Source organism: Zophobas morio, unplaced genomic scaffold (genome assembly GCF_036711695.1).
Source record: "Zophobas morio isolate AGI-343-1 ecotype UQ-CSIRO unplaced genomic scaffold, CSIRO_AGI_Zmor_V1 ptg000054l, whole genome shotgun sequence".
NCBI lineage: Eukaryota > Metazoa > Arthropoda > Insecta > Coleoptera > Tenebrionidae > Zophobas > Zophobas morio.
The window spans coordinates 1,207,039-1,219,911 of NW_026972159.1; the positions used below are offsets into that span (position 1 = coordinate 1,207,039).

A 12,873-nucleotide genomic window follows, 5' to 3' on the forward strand; every position below is an offset into this window, starting at 1 on the left:
GCCGGGTTAATCAGTTCCAAAACCATTTGTTATAGGAATTTTTTAAACTTCTTTATGAAATGAGAATATTTTAAATCTGAATAATCATTTGAGTTTAATTATTTAACTGATTTTAAATATTGCAAAAAAAGGTGAAAGCACCGGGATTTTCAAAATTTTTAAAAATATTAATAAATGCCAAAGTGGTTTATATAAAAATTCCTCTAATTTCTATATAAAATTAGCAGAATCTTATGTAAGTTTATATTGTCAATCAATTTGAAATTTTGCAAAAAATGGTGGAGGTGCCGGGATAATAATTAATTTCCTTAGATATCTCGAAATCGCGACGGAATAATGAACAGCTTTTTTTAATTGATTTTATAAACTTCGAATTTTCGCATATGAATAGGTTTTTCTTAGTTATTAGACGAAGCACAACAAAAGTAAATAATTTAATCAATTTTAATTTGTTGCCTAAAAATGGTACAGGCCGGGATAATCATTTAAGAAAATTTTGTTTAAATTTGTATAAACTTCGAAATGAAATACTTCAATTGATAGGAATACAAAAAAGCACAGTATTTTTTGTCTCGTTTCGATTATTTTTCTGACTGAGGGGCGCTTAGACCCGGGAAGTATTGTAATAAGGTCCACCGGGCGGCAAATAGTAAAATGGTAACCTAAGCTAACCAAAATTTATTTATTTTTTTTTTTAACAAACGTCATTATTTAAATTTCATGAATAACATACTTGTGGTTCATGAATCCGCCTCGATTTTTAACCTGAGCATTCAGATTTTCACAAAAAATCCTAATTTCATCATCGTAATGATGAGGTTATTGCAAAATTTTCTATAATTAAATTTTATGATTTTTCGAAAAATTTATACTTGTTCGATTGCACTTCAGAGGCGAGGGAAATTTTGCATGAATAAGTCTAGACACTTCTTACTTCAGTACAAATTTTCAACTGCTAGTTTCTGTTTATGATTTTCGATCTTTAGTTTCTTTTTTCATTGTAAATAATAATAAAAAAATTGATTTTCTGCTCTACTTGTTTTTAAAAATCGGAGCACTTTTTGGCTCACTAATACCTCATTGTGTTGATTAAACCAATACCGCCACGAGCTGCGTTTTCCACATGCTACATGCTACAATAACAAGACGAAAACTTTGTTAAATGTAAAACCGGCACAATAGAAATTCGAAAGTTCTAGCAACGTCGACAAAAAATATTTAAATTTAATTACTTGGTTAATATGAGCACACCAAATATTAGTCAATTACGATTAAGCATTGACTGGTGTTTGTTTTAAATGGTTGTTATTAAAACTTGAAATGATTCAGTTTCGCTTTTAACCCCCGACCTTATTTTGTCTCTCTTTCGCACCCTTTGTATCTGTCTAAAGTTACAAAGCCTAAAATGCCGAAACCGCGCAACAAGAAACACTTGCGGGCAGAAAAGTGCAACAAAAAATTTTCCTCCGTTAAACCCGTTAGACGTAGCTCGCATTCTCGCCTCCATCCCCCTGAAAATATTTTAGATGTTCGATTCTAATACCCTAATGGCATACCCGACATAACGCCATTCCTCGCGGCTTGTAACTCTCTACCGATGTGAAAACCAATTAAATTTTAATACCACAGACAGGTTTAATGCTAAGTGACTTTCAGCGTCTCATCAATTATTATTATAAGCTTATCTCGACAGTCCCAAAAATCGAATGAACTCCTCACTCATCCCCTAATATCGCACGGAATTTCTTCAAACCACTGCAACAACAGACGCTGCGTCCGAGCTCGCTCCTCGAGCTGTCAGCCCGGCACTGAATTATTCGCGCCCGGCTCACAATTAATAATAAAACATGCACTCCCACCAATTTTAAACGTGATTATTTCAGTTGGCAAACCGATGGAACCGCACTTGATTGCCCCGAATCGATACATCATAAATGATCAAAAAGCTCTATTTTCGCTCGGAATTCCGCTAATACTAATGCGGGTTACATTCGCCGGGTTATTAGCGGCTCGGCAAGACGGAGGAATCGATCAAAGCCTCGTATGGCGGCAAATTACGTAATGAGTGCCTTTCTGGTTCCCGGAACGGATCGCTCTCGTAATGCAAAAATGCGACCTGGAACGGTTCGTTCCCCTGAATTTTCAATGAGGCTGCGTCTATCACTTATGGTGGTGTCCGTGCCACAGATGAAATTGTTATTGGGACGCTACGTGGCACGGGAATAGGGAACGAGTTCGACTAGCGAAAGTTTTATGAGGAGGGGGTGCATTTATGAAGCTCTGAAAAAAAGATTCTTTAAGGAGTTCGATTGAATTTGCATCCGATGCGAAAAGTTAAAGTCGAAATGATACAATATTGCGATAAAAATTGGTGGAGGGGTCTAGACCTCAAGTGGGAAAGATAACTTCCTTGGCAATCTTTTATTACGTGAAATTAAATAAATAAAATGTTGAGATATACCTAAGTTTTTAAAAATACTCGAAAAAATATTTTCAAAATTGTTGAATTTATTCGACGCTGGATAAATAATACACCAATTTCTAAATTAAATTTTCAGTTGGTGGACCTATTTTGTGAATGTCATATAATATTTTTATTGGTGCAAAAAATTCACTCGTTCATATCAATTATTATTTATTATATACGTGAAGCAGCGTTCTTCATCATAACCTCAAAATAGTTTGACACATTCGCATAATACCAGTCACTTACCAGAATTGCCAACTGAAATTTTAAAATGACAGCAACTCTAATTCAATTTTTTGAAAAGCATTAATAACTGGCATTGATGGAGTGCAATGAAGTGACATCATTTCGTCTACATTCGATAATATTCGAAACAAAACTAAAAGTTTTTTTTGTTTGAATGCAAAATGAGGTTCGTATCGAAAATTGTTTGATTCAACTTTCCTCATAATATTTAATATTGCAGTGCTTTGTTGTTGGCGTGCATCACAATAGGTTTTAAATGTTTGGTTTGCGTTTGATAGTTAAACTGATAAAGTTTATTTCGTCTTTTTTCATTTTCCTGTTTTTTTATGTACCTGATGTAGGTTTGCAACAAGTTTAAAAAACTTCAAAGTCCGTAACTCGAACTATTTTATTTGCTAATTTCTGGTTCTTGCACTCGACCTTTCATGACCCCTACAGTACGAAGGAATAGGTCTCCCATTTCCGTCGATCTGCCTATCTGACTGTCTGTCTGTCTGTTAGTCTGTCTCTCTGTTTGTCTGTATGCCGGTTGTCCGGGTTTTTATTAGTTAGAATATCATGTAGATAGTAAAACGAGAACCAAAATTTGGCAAAGCATCCCCACCAACAATTTGATGACGTCATCTTCAAAATTTACAATGGTAAATTTACTTTTACTTTAGTAAAAAAGATACTCCTGCATTTGTGGAATATTTATCCTTGTGAATTTTCACTCTAGACATCAGATTTTTGAAAAAACAAAATTGATAACAAAATTTTGCAAATTAAATTTAAAACTGCAAAACCGAATGCTCTGAAATCTTGTAAACGTTTTAAGTTATCGTAAAAAAATTCATGGTAAATCGTTAATGAAAATATATTCATTTATTCCCTCCCAAAAAGCTAATGACGTCATCTCAAAATTTTACCGCGTAAATTCTCGCTGAAATAAATTTAAAAAAATTTATATATGACATGATCACGAAATTTTGGATATCTCAATTATTTGGTTTGTAATGTACCTATCAATTTTTTGTTTTCAATGAAATTTTAATTTTTTTCAATTATTTAATTTTTAATTTTTCAATTTTCCGAATTTCATTGTTTGGAGTTTCCAGTTTTAAATTTTTAATTCATGAAAATTCGGATTTCCAATTTTTCAAGTTTCAATTTCATACTTTCGCATTTTTTTTTGTAATTTTTCAATAATTGTCTCATTTTTTAATGTTCCGATTTTAAAATTGTTTGATTTTCAGTTTCATATTTTGCGATTTTTCAGGTTTACAATTTCTAATTTTGAAATCTTTTGGTTTCTCTTCTATATTTTTACAATTTTTCGATTTCCCATTTATATTCTAATTTTTTTCAAATATTAAATCGTTGATTTTCCTATTTTTTTCACTATCGACTTTAAAAAATTTCGCAATTTTTCAGTTTTTCGATATTAAAACTGTTCTATTTTCAGTTTTATATTATTGCAATTTTTCAAATTCACAGTGTTAATAATTTTTCGATTTTACAGTTTTTTGTAATTATGTCATTTGTTGATTTTTGGTTTTTATATTTTCACAATTTTTCAATTTCTTAATTGTTCGGTTTTTAATTAATCAGTTTTGTCATCCTAAATTTTAGAATTCTTCGTTTTCAAAATTTTTCGTTTTTTCAATTATCCAATTTTTAATTTTCAAATTATTTGATTTTTAATTTTTCGGGAATTCGATTTTCAATTTTTCAAATTCTAAGTTTTTGGATTTTATAATTTCGCAATTTTTCGAATATTCAATTTTGTAATTTTTCTACATTACAATTATGTTTCAAATTTTGAATTTTAAAATTATGGTTCTATTTTTAATTTTATATTTATACAATTTTCCAGTTTTACAATTTCCAATTTTATAATTTTTGTATTTTTCAGTTTTCTATTTTTACAGTTTTTCGATTTTGCATTTATATTGTATGTTTCGATGATAAAGTAGACATTGTAATAAGTCAATTTTTCTATTTTCAATTTTATAATTCTTCGTTATAAAAATTTTTCGGTTTTTCAATTATTAAATCTTTGATTTTTCAATTTTTTTCATGATTAATTTTTCAAAATTTCGCGGTTTTTAGATCTTTAAATTTTGTAACTTTTCTATTTTACAATTGTCTGATTTTTTAGTTTTTCGATTTTAAAATTGTTCGATTTCGAATTTTATGTTATTGCAAATTTTTCAGATTTACAGTTTAATTATAATTTTTCGATTTATTTTACAATGATCCAATTTTGCAATTTTGCCATTTTTTGATTTTTGGGTTTTATATTTTTACAATTTCTCAATTGTTCGATTTCGGAAGTTTTAGGTTTTTGAATTTTATAATTTAACAATTTTTTTATTTTTAAGTTTTATAATTTTTCTATTTCACAATTGTCTGATTTTTCAGTTTATCGATTTAAAGACTGTACGATTTTCAATTTTATATTATTGCAAATTTTTCAGATTTACAGATTAATAATTTTTCGATTTTAAAATTATCCAATTTTTCAATTTTGTAATTTTGCCATTTTTTAAATTTTGGGTTTTATATTTTTAAAAAATTTTCATTTTCTCAATTGTTATGTTTTTAATGAATCAATTTTTTAATTCTCAATTTTAGAATTCTTCGTTTTCCAAATTTTGTTTTTTTTTTCGATTATGCAATTTTTGATTTGTCAATACGAATTTCATTGTCTCAATTTTACAATTATTTGATTTTTAATTTTTTCAAGTTTTGACTTCGAATTTTATAATTTTGCAATTTTTCAAATTTTCGATTTTCTAACTTTTCTATAATACAATTACATTTCAAATTTTGGGTTTTAGAATTATGATTCTCTTTTCAATTTTATATTTATGCAATTTTTCAGGTTTAGAATTTCTAATTTTGTAATTTTGGTATTTTTCTGTTATATATTTTAACAGTTTCTCGATTTCCCATTTATATTTTATTTTTTGATGATAAACTGGACATTATAATAAGTCAATTTTTCAATTATGAAATCTTTGATTTTCCAATATTTTTCTTGATTAATTTTTCAAAATTTCGCATTTTCTGGTTTTATAAATTTTATAACTTTTCTATTTTACAATTGTAAGAAATTTTTCAGATTTACAGTTTAATAATTTTTCGATTTTACAATTATTCAAGTTTTCAATTTTGTAATTCTGCGATTTTTTTTATTTTTGGAATTTATATTTTTGCAATTTTTCAGTTTCTCAATTATTTGGTTTTTAATGAATCAATTTTTTAATTCTCATTTTTAGAACTTTGTTTTCAAAAATTTTCATTTTTCAATTCTTCAATTTTTGATTTGTAAATGAAACGAATTTCATTGTTTCAATTTTCCCATTATTTGATTTTTAATTTTTCAAAAATTCGATTTTCAATTTTTCAAGTTTAAAGTTTTTAAATTTTATAATTTCACAATTTTTCGATTTTTTAATTTTATAATTTTTCTATTTTACAATTAAATATATTTCAACTTTAGGATATTACAATAATTGTTCTATTTGCAATTTTATATTTACGCAATTTTTAAGTTTGCGATTTCTAATTTCACAATTTTTGTATTTTTTTGTTTTATTTTTTTACAGTTTTTTTATCTCCCATTTATATTCCATTTTTTGATGATAAACCAGAAATAATAAGTCGATTTTTCAATTTTATAATTCTTCGTTTTTAAAATTTTTCGGTTTTTCAATTATTAAATCCTTGACTTTCCAATTTTTTTGATTATAATTTTGTTTAATTTTCCAGTTTTTTAATTTTTAAATTTTGTAATTGTTCTATTTTACAACTGTCTGGTTTTTCAGTTTTTCGATTTTAAAATAATTGTTCGATTTTCAATTTTATAATTTTACAATTTTTTGATTTTTTAATTTTGTAATTTTTCTATTTTACAATTATATTTCAACTTTAGGATTTTACAATAATTATTCTATTTGCAATTTTATATTTATGCAATTTTTTAGTTTTACGATGTCTAATTTTACGATTTTTTTATTTTTCTGTTACATTTTTTTACAATTTTTCGATCTACCATTTATATTCCATTTTTTGATAATAAACCAGACATTATAATAAGTCAATTTTTCAATTTTCAATTTTATAATTCTTCGTTTTTAAAATTTTTCGGTTTTTCAATTATGAACTATTCGATTTTCCAATTTTTTTCATTAATAATTTTTAAAAATTTCGCACTTTTTAGATTTTCAAATTCTGTTTTTTTTCCATTCTACAATTGACTCTTTTTTCAGTTTATCTATTTTAAAATTGTTCGATTTTCAGTTGTATATTATTGCAAATTTTTCAGATTTACAGTTTAATAATTTTTCGTTTTCACAATTATACAATTTTTCAACTTTTGTAACTTTGCCATTTTTTGATTTTTGCGTTTTATATTTTTTACAATTTTTCAATTCATCAATTGTTCGTTTTCAAAAATTCGATTTTCGATTTTTCAAGTTTTAAGTTTTTGAATTTTATAATTTTTCGATTTTACAATTATCCAACTTTCCAATTTTGTAATTTTGCAATTTTTTTGATTTTTCAGTTTTATATTTTAGCATTTTTTGGATTTCTCAATTATGGCAAGAATCAATTTTCAATTTTTGATTTTTAATTTTAGATTTTCTCATTTTATCGTTCTCCAAGTTTTTAACCAATCCGAGTTTCCAAATTTAAAAATTTTTCAACTTCTTGGTCGTAGGCAAATGATTTATCATAAATAAAAATTCGCAAAATCAAATTTTATAGTTTTTCGAAAAACTGGATTTGTTCCACGGTACTTCATTTTTGAGATTACTACAGCTCAAAGATAATTTTATTGGCATAGATGGTATTAGATAAATACTTGCGTGTAATGTAGCATAAGTGCGTGTTATATTGCAGATACGATCTACTATCAATTAAACTGATCTTTTATCAAATAGGGTCAATAATACAAAAAATAAATCAATGCATGGATGCCAAACAGATATAAACAGAAGCTTGTTGAGGTATTAAGATATTGGAGAAATATTTAATTGTAAAGTACAATATTTTTTTTTTATCCCGGCGCCTCCACCATTTTTCTTCAACAATGAAACTTCGTAGCGAGGCGAATCTTATAAGAAATTTTTTCAGGACCATCAATCCGAACTTATTTTCGACATATTCTTTTTGTTAGGTACATGATTTTACACAGAAATTCTTAGTGCACGCATTTTAAAATTAAAATCAAGTATTTCGTCAATCGTGACGCGTTTAACAAAGTCTTTTAACAACTTTACCCAAAATTATTCGTGACTGGTTTAACTTTCAGCTTATCTCTCGCTGGATATAATGTGCTCACATCGGCACCACACACCACCAAATAACAAAAGCGGTAAATTCGGTTTTGTGTTTGGCTTTGATTTAAGTAGATCCGTGGATAAAGTTTTCACCAACTATTTTCCAACAGAACGTAACAATGATTCACGCCAAGTTCACCTTCTCGCAACCCACACTGCAACACTGCGAAACTTTAAAAATACCCATTCAACCCAATGAGCCTTAAACAAATTAAACTCGAATAGATTAAGTCTGCAACTCCATTCTGCTATAATGTAATCACTGGTGTTAATTGTGGTGCACAGCGTTCCTCTCGCGTCTAGAATTTTGCGAGTTTCTCCGGAGTTATGGTTGTCGCTTGTGACTTATGTTCCTCGTCGACTACACCCATAACCTTATCTTGTACAAAAGCGAGAAGTCAACACTGAATTATTGAATCTACTTCCAGGAGACTAGGCGGATAAAGCTAAATCCCATGTGATTGATACTCTTATGATGTTTATTCAATACGCTCTCACATACACTCTTTGTTGCCGGATGAAATTCATTTACTTTTCCATCAAGCTCCGGCAACGCAGCTTTCGCTCATCCTTTCGAGCGGAGCTTCACGTGTTCAACATCGCCCGGTCTAAGCTTTTCAGTCGGCGAGCTTCATTAGCGCGAAAATAGTTGTGCCGCTTTAAAATTTCGGAGCGCCTTCGCGAATCGGTATTACGCGTAATAAAAATTTGACCCGAAAAGTCGGAACATTTTTAATTAAACTAAAACAGTTTCCGGGAAGTTTTACGACGAAAAAGTCCAACTTTCCGAGCTTTGGATTATTGGAAGAGCGCTATATAAGTGAAAAAGAACTGTTTTTATGTGTACGGCTGCAGCATCTCTCATGGCATTAATAATAAGCAGATAAATTCGCTTCTTTCTAGAGAATGAGGAGTGCGCTTTCTTGCTGAACATCGTTCGGTGAAAAGCGACCTGCAGCTGTGCACTCAATGCAAGGAAAACGATGCGCCGGTTTTTCAGCGGAATCCTTAAATGTATTACACTGCGGTACTTACCTTTATGGATAAGCGAGCCGAAAAATGAGTTTTATGGAGCGACTTTCGGGATATCGAAAGGATGAAACGTGGAAGGGTATTTATCGTGTTTTATTCAAGTTGGTCCTTTTTTAGAACAGAGCGGTAATGAATGCATATGTAGATGTGGACGGCCACTAGGATAAGGAGGAGATAGGCGCCGAAATAGCCGCTGACTGATTCGTAAATTATGAATATAATTACTCCGACGAAGGCTATCGTTCCAAAAATTATATACCCGTTGAATATTTTTCGGTTTCTCTGGAATAAGCAATGTTGTTAAAATTGTTACAGCGGAAGGTGGAAAACGTACCGTGAGTACGCTAAGCAGTAAAATGACTCCAGTTGCTATCAAAAACGGGGACATTATCATGTACGGAGTCGGTCTAATCGAAATAAGTGACACCGGAGGTTCACTGTCATGTGTATGCTGTATTCCTAGACCTAGCAAATAACCCCCAAGACCCTGAAGCAGGATTAGGTTGGAGTTTCTACATTATGTATACTCACTATGTATATCAAGGCCATAAGAGATATCACTGGTTTATCCCAGTCGGGATTTTGACACAGTGCGCCAAACATACTTGTCAGAATTAATGAAAAGTGGTTGTCACTTGTGTCAACAGGGTGACCCGATTTTAGCTAAATTTAAGAGCACTATTAATTTTATCACGTCGATCTCAATTTTGAGAGGACAACATCGAAAAAGTATTTTGTTGTGAAATACAATGTACATTGGGTTTATATCCCGGCGCCTCCACCATTTTTAGTTAAAAATAAATTTAAAACAGGTCCAATGGGTTCGAAAAGGCTTTACTCTTCTTGAAAATTTTCTCAGAATTACGAATTTTTGCTTATTGTTGCTCTATCTCTTCGAATAACGAAGACGAATACATCGTGTACATCATTCGAAAAACACTATTATTTCGCGTACAAGTTTCTTAAACATTCATCATGTAAATGTTTTTAAAAATTTGTAATATCCAGGCGCCTACAATATTTTCGCAAAATTTAAAAAATTCCAAATTTTACATATTTTTTTATATTTTACTTTTTTTTAACATACAGAGTCTTCTTTTCACAATAAGAAACTTCAAACGTGTTCAAAATGGTAAATCTTTGCAATTTCTGGATAATAACTTTTCGATTTATCAATTATGGAATTTTCATTTTTCATTTTCGATTTTTCAGCTTTGGAATGTTTCCATTTTGGGATATCTTAATTTTTAGTTATCTCAATTTTCCAATTTTTGGATTTTTTAGATTCCCGATTTTTAGTTTTTTGACATTTAAATTTCGCACTGTTTTTCAATTTTTTCACTTTGTAGTTCTTCGATTTTTCAACTTTTAGATATTTTACTTTATTTTTTTTTTAATTATTTCTATATTTTTACTTTTTCATTTTTCGATTTTTCAGTTTCTCGATATTTAATTGTTCCATTTTTCAACTTCGAAATTTTTAAATTTTTGATATTCAAATAATTCTTCAATTTTCAGATAATTTAATTTTTTTTTTTAATTTTTCACTTCCTTAATTTACAATTTTTCGATTTTTCACATTCTCTAGATTTAATTTTTGGATTTTTAAGTTTTTTATTTTTTCGATATTTCAATCTTGGAATGTTTAAATTTTTCAACTTTCCAAATTTTCATTTCAATTTTTTGCTTTGCAATTTTTCGATTTATGAATTTCTAGAAAATTTCTCATTTTATCAATTTTTCAATTCCTCGATTCTTAATATTTCCATCTGTAGTTTTTCGATCTTACAATTTTTCTTTCCTTTAATTTTCAGCGGCCCAGTTTTTAATTTTTCGATTTTTAAATTTTTGTATTTGAAAAGTTTCGATTTTTCAGTTCCTCAATTTTTTTCACTTTCTCTAAATTTCATTTTTGGACATTCCAGTTTTGGAATTTTTTAATTTTTCAGTATTTCAACCTTGGAATTTTCCAGTTTTTCTACTTTCCAAATTTTCATTTCAGGTTTTCGCTTTGCAATTTTTCGATTTTTGAATTTTTAGAAATATCTATTTTTTTCAATCTTCCATTTCCTCGATTCTTAATCTTTCCATGTGTAGTTTTTCGATCTTACAATTTTTGTTTCCTTTAATTTTCTATTTGTCAATGGCCCATTTTTTAATTTCCCTAGGTATATGGAAATTTTCGAATTTTTCGATTTTTGCATTTCAGTTTTTCGATTTTAAAATTTTTATATTTTAAATTTTTCGATTATTCAGTTTTTCGAGATTTAAAGTTTCCATTTTTCAATTTTCAGAAAATTTAATTTTTTATTTTAAAATTTTTCACTTCTACATTTTTTAATTTTTAGATTTTTCACTTTCTCTAAATTTCATTTTTTGATATTCCAGCTTTGGAATTTTTTAATTTTCCAATATTTCAACCTCATAATTTTCCAGTTTATCAACTTTCCAAATTTTCATTTCAGATTTTCGCTTTGCAATTTTTCGAATTTTAAATTTTTAGAAATTTCTCGTTTTTTTAATATTTCAATTCCTCCTTTCTTAATTTTTCTATTTGCAGTTTTTCGATCTTGCAATTTTTCTTTCTATTAATTTTCGATTTTTCGATTTTTGCATTTCAATTTTTCGATTTCTAAATTTTTATATTTTAAATTTTTCGATTTTTCAGTTTATCGAGGTTTAAATGTTCCACTGTTCAACTTCGAAATTTTTAAATTTTTGATATTCAACCTTTGAATTCTTCAATTTTCAGGAAATTGAATGTTTTATTTTTGAATTTTTCACTTCCTCAATTTTTAATTTTTCGATTTTTCACTTTCACGAAATTTCATTTTTGGATATTCTAGCTTTGGAATTTTTTAATGATTCAATATTTCAACCTCGGAATTTTCCAGTTTTTCTACTTTCCAAATTTTCATTTCAATTTTTCACTTTGCAATTTTTCGATTTTTAAATTTTTAGAAATTTCTCATTTTTTCTATTTTTCAATTGCTCGTTTCTTAATTTTCCTATTTGCAGTTTTTCGATGTTACAATTTTTCTTTCTTTTAATTTTCGATTTTTCAATGGCTCGATTTTTATTTTTCGATACGGAAATTTTCCGATTTTTCGACCTTTGCATTTCAATTTTTCGATTTTTAAATTTTTATATTTTAAATGTTTCGATTTTTCAGTTTCTCTAGATTTAAATTTTCCATTTTTCAACTTCGAAATTTTAAAATTTTTGATATTCAACCCTTGAATTCTTCAACTTTCAGAAAATTTAATTTTTCATTTTTAAATTTTTCACTTCCTCAATTTTTAATTTTTCGAATTTCACTTTCTCTAAATTTCATTTTTGAATATTCCAGCTTTGGAATTTCTTAATTGTCAATATTTCAATCTCGGAATTTTCCAGTTTTTCTACTTTCCAAATTTTCATTTCAGTTTTTCGAGTTTTGAATTTTTAGAAATTTCTCATTTTTTCAATTATTCATTTCCTCGATTCTTAATTTTTCCATTTGTAGTTTTTCGATCTTGCAATTTTTCTTTCCTTTAATTTTCGATTTTTCAATGGCCCGATTTTTAATTTTTCGGCATGGAAATTTTCCAATTTTTCGATTTTTCAATTTCTCGAGATTTAAATTTTTTGATATTTCAACTTGGCTGTTTTTTAACTTTCCAATTTTTCATTTTAGTTTTTCGCGTTGCGATTTTTCATTTGTGAATTTTTCGAAACTTTTACGTTTCATTTCAATTTTTCAATTTTTTGAAATTTCAGTTCATCGATTTTTAATTTTCGATTTGCGGTTAAAAATTC

The 12,873-nt window shown here is 28.0% G+C and overlaps 2 protein-coding genes across 6 annotated transcripts in view; one reads left to right on the plus strand and one right to left on the minus strand.

Annotated features, from left to right (window-relative positions):
- LOC135142820 (protein O-mannosyl-transferase TMTC1-like) overlaps positions 1-12,873 on the plus strand; it is a 489,367-nt gene that overhangs the window by 272,777 nt on the left and 203,717 nt on the right. The window lies entirely within an intron of this gene.
- Positions 9,162-9,689, minus strand: LOC135142774 (uncharacterized). The gene is made up of 3 exons (XM_064074520.1): positions 9,607-9,689; positions 9,410-9,562; positions 9,162-9,357 (listed from the first exon to the last, which is right to left on the minus strand). The coding sequence occupies exons 1-3, from the start codon at positions 9,676-9,678 to the stop codon at positions 9,169-9,171; spliced, it is 414 nt and encodes a 137-aa protein (XP_063930590.1). The 5' UTR covers positions 9,679-9,689; the 3' UTR covers positions 9,162-9,168.

Coding starts and splice junctions, on each gene's coding strand:
- LOC135142774 (XM_064074520.1), bottom strand. CDS start 9,678: ATGTTTGGCGCACTGTGTCAAAATCCCGACTGGGATAAACCAGTGATA. Junction 9,563..9,606: donor TTATGGCCTTGATATACATA/GTGAGTATACAT, acceptor ATCCTGCTTCAG/GGTCTTGGGGGTTATTTGCT. Junction 9,358..9,409: donor TACTGCTTAGCGTACTCACG/GTACGTTTTCCA, acceptor TGCTTATTCCAG/AGAAACCGAAAAATATTCAA.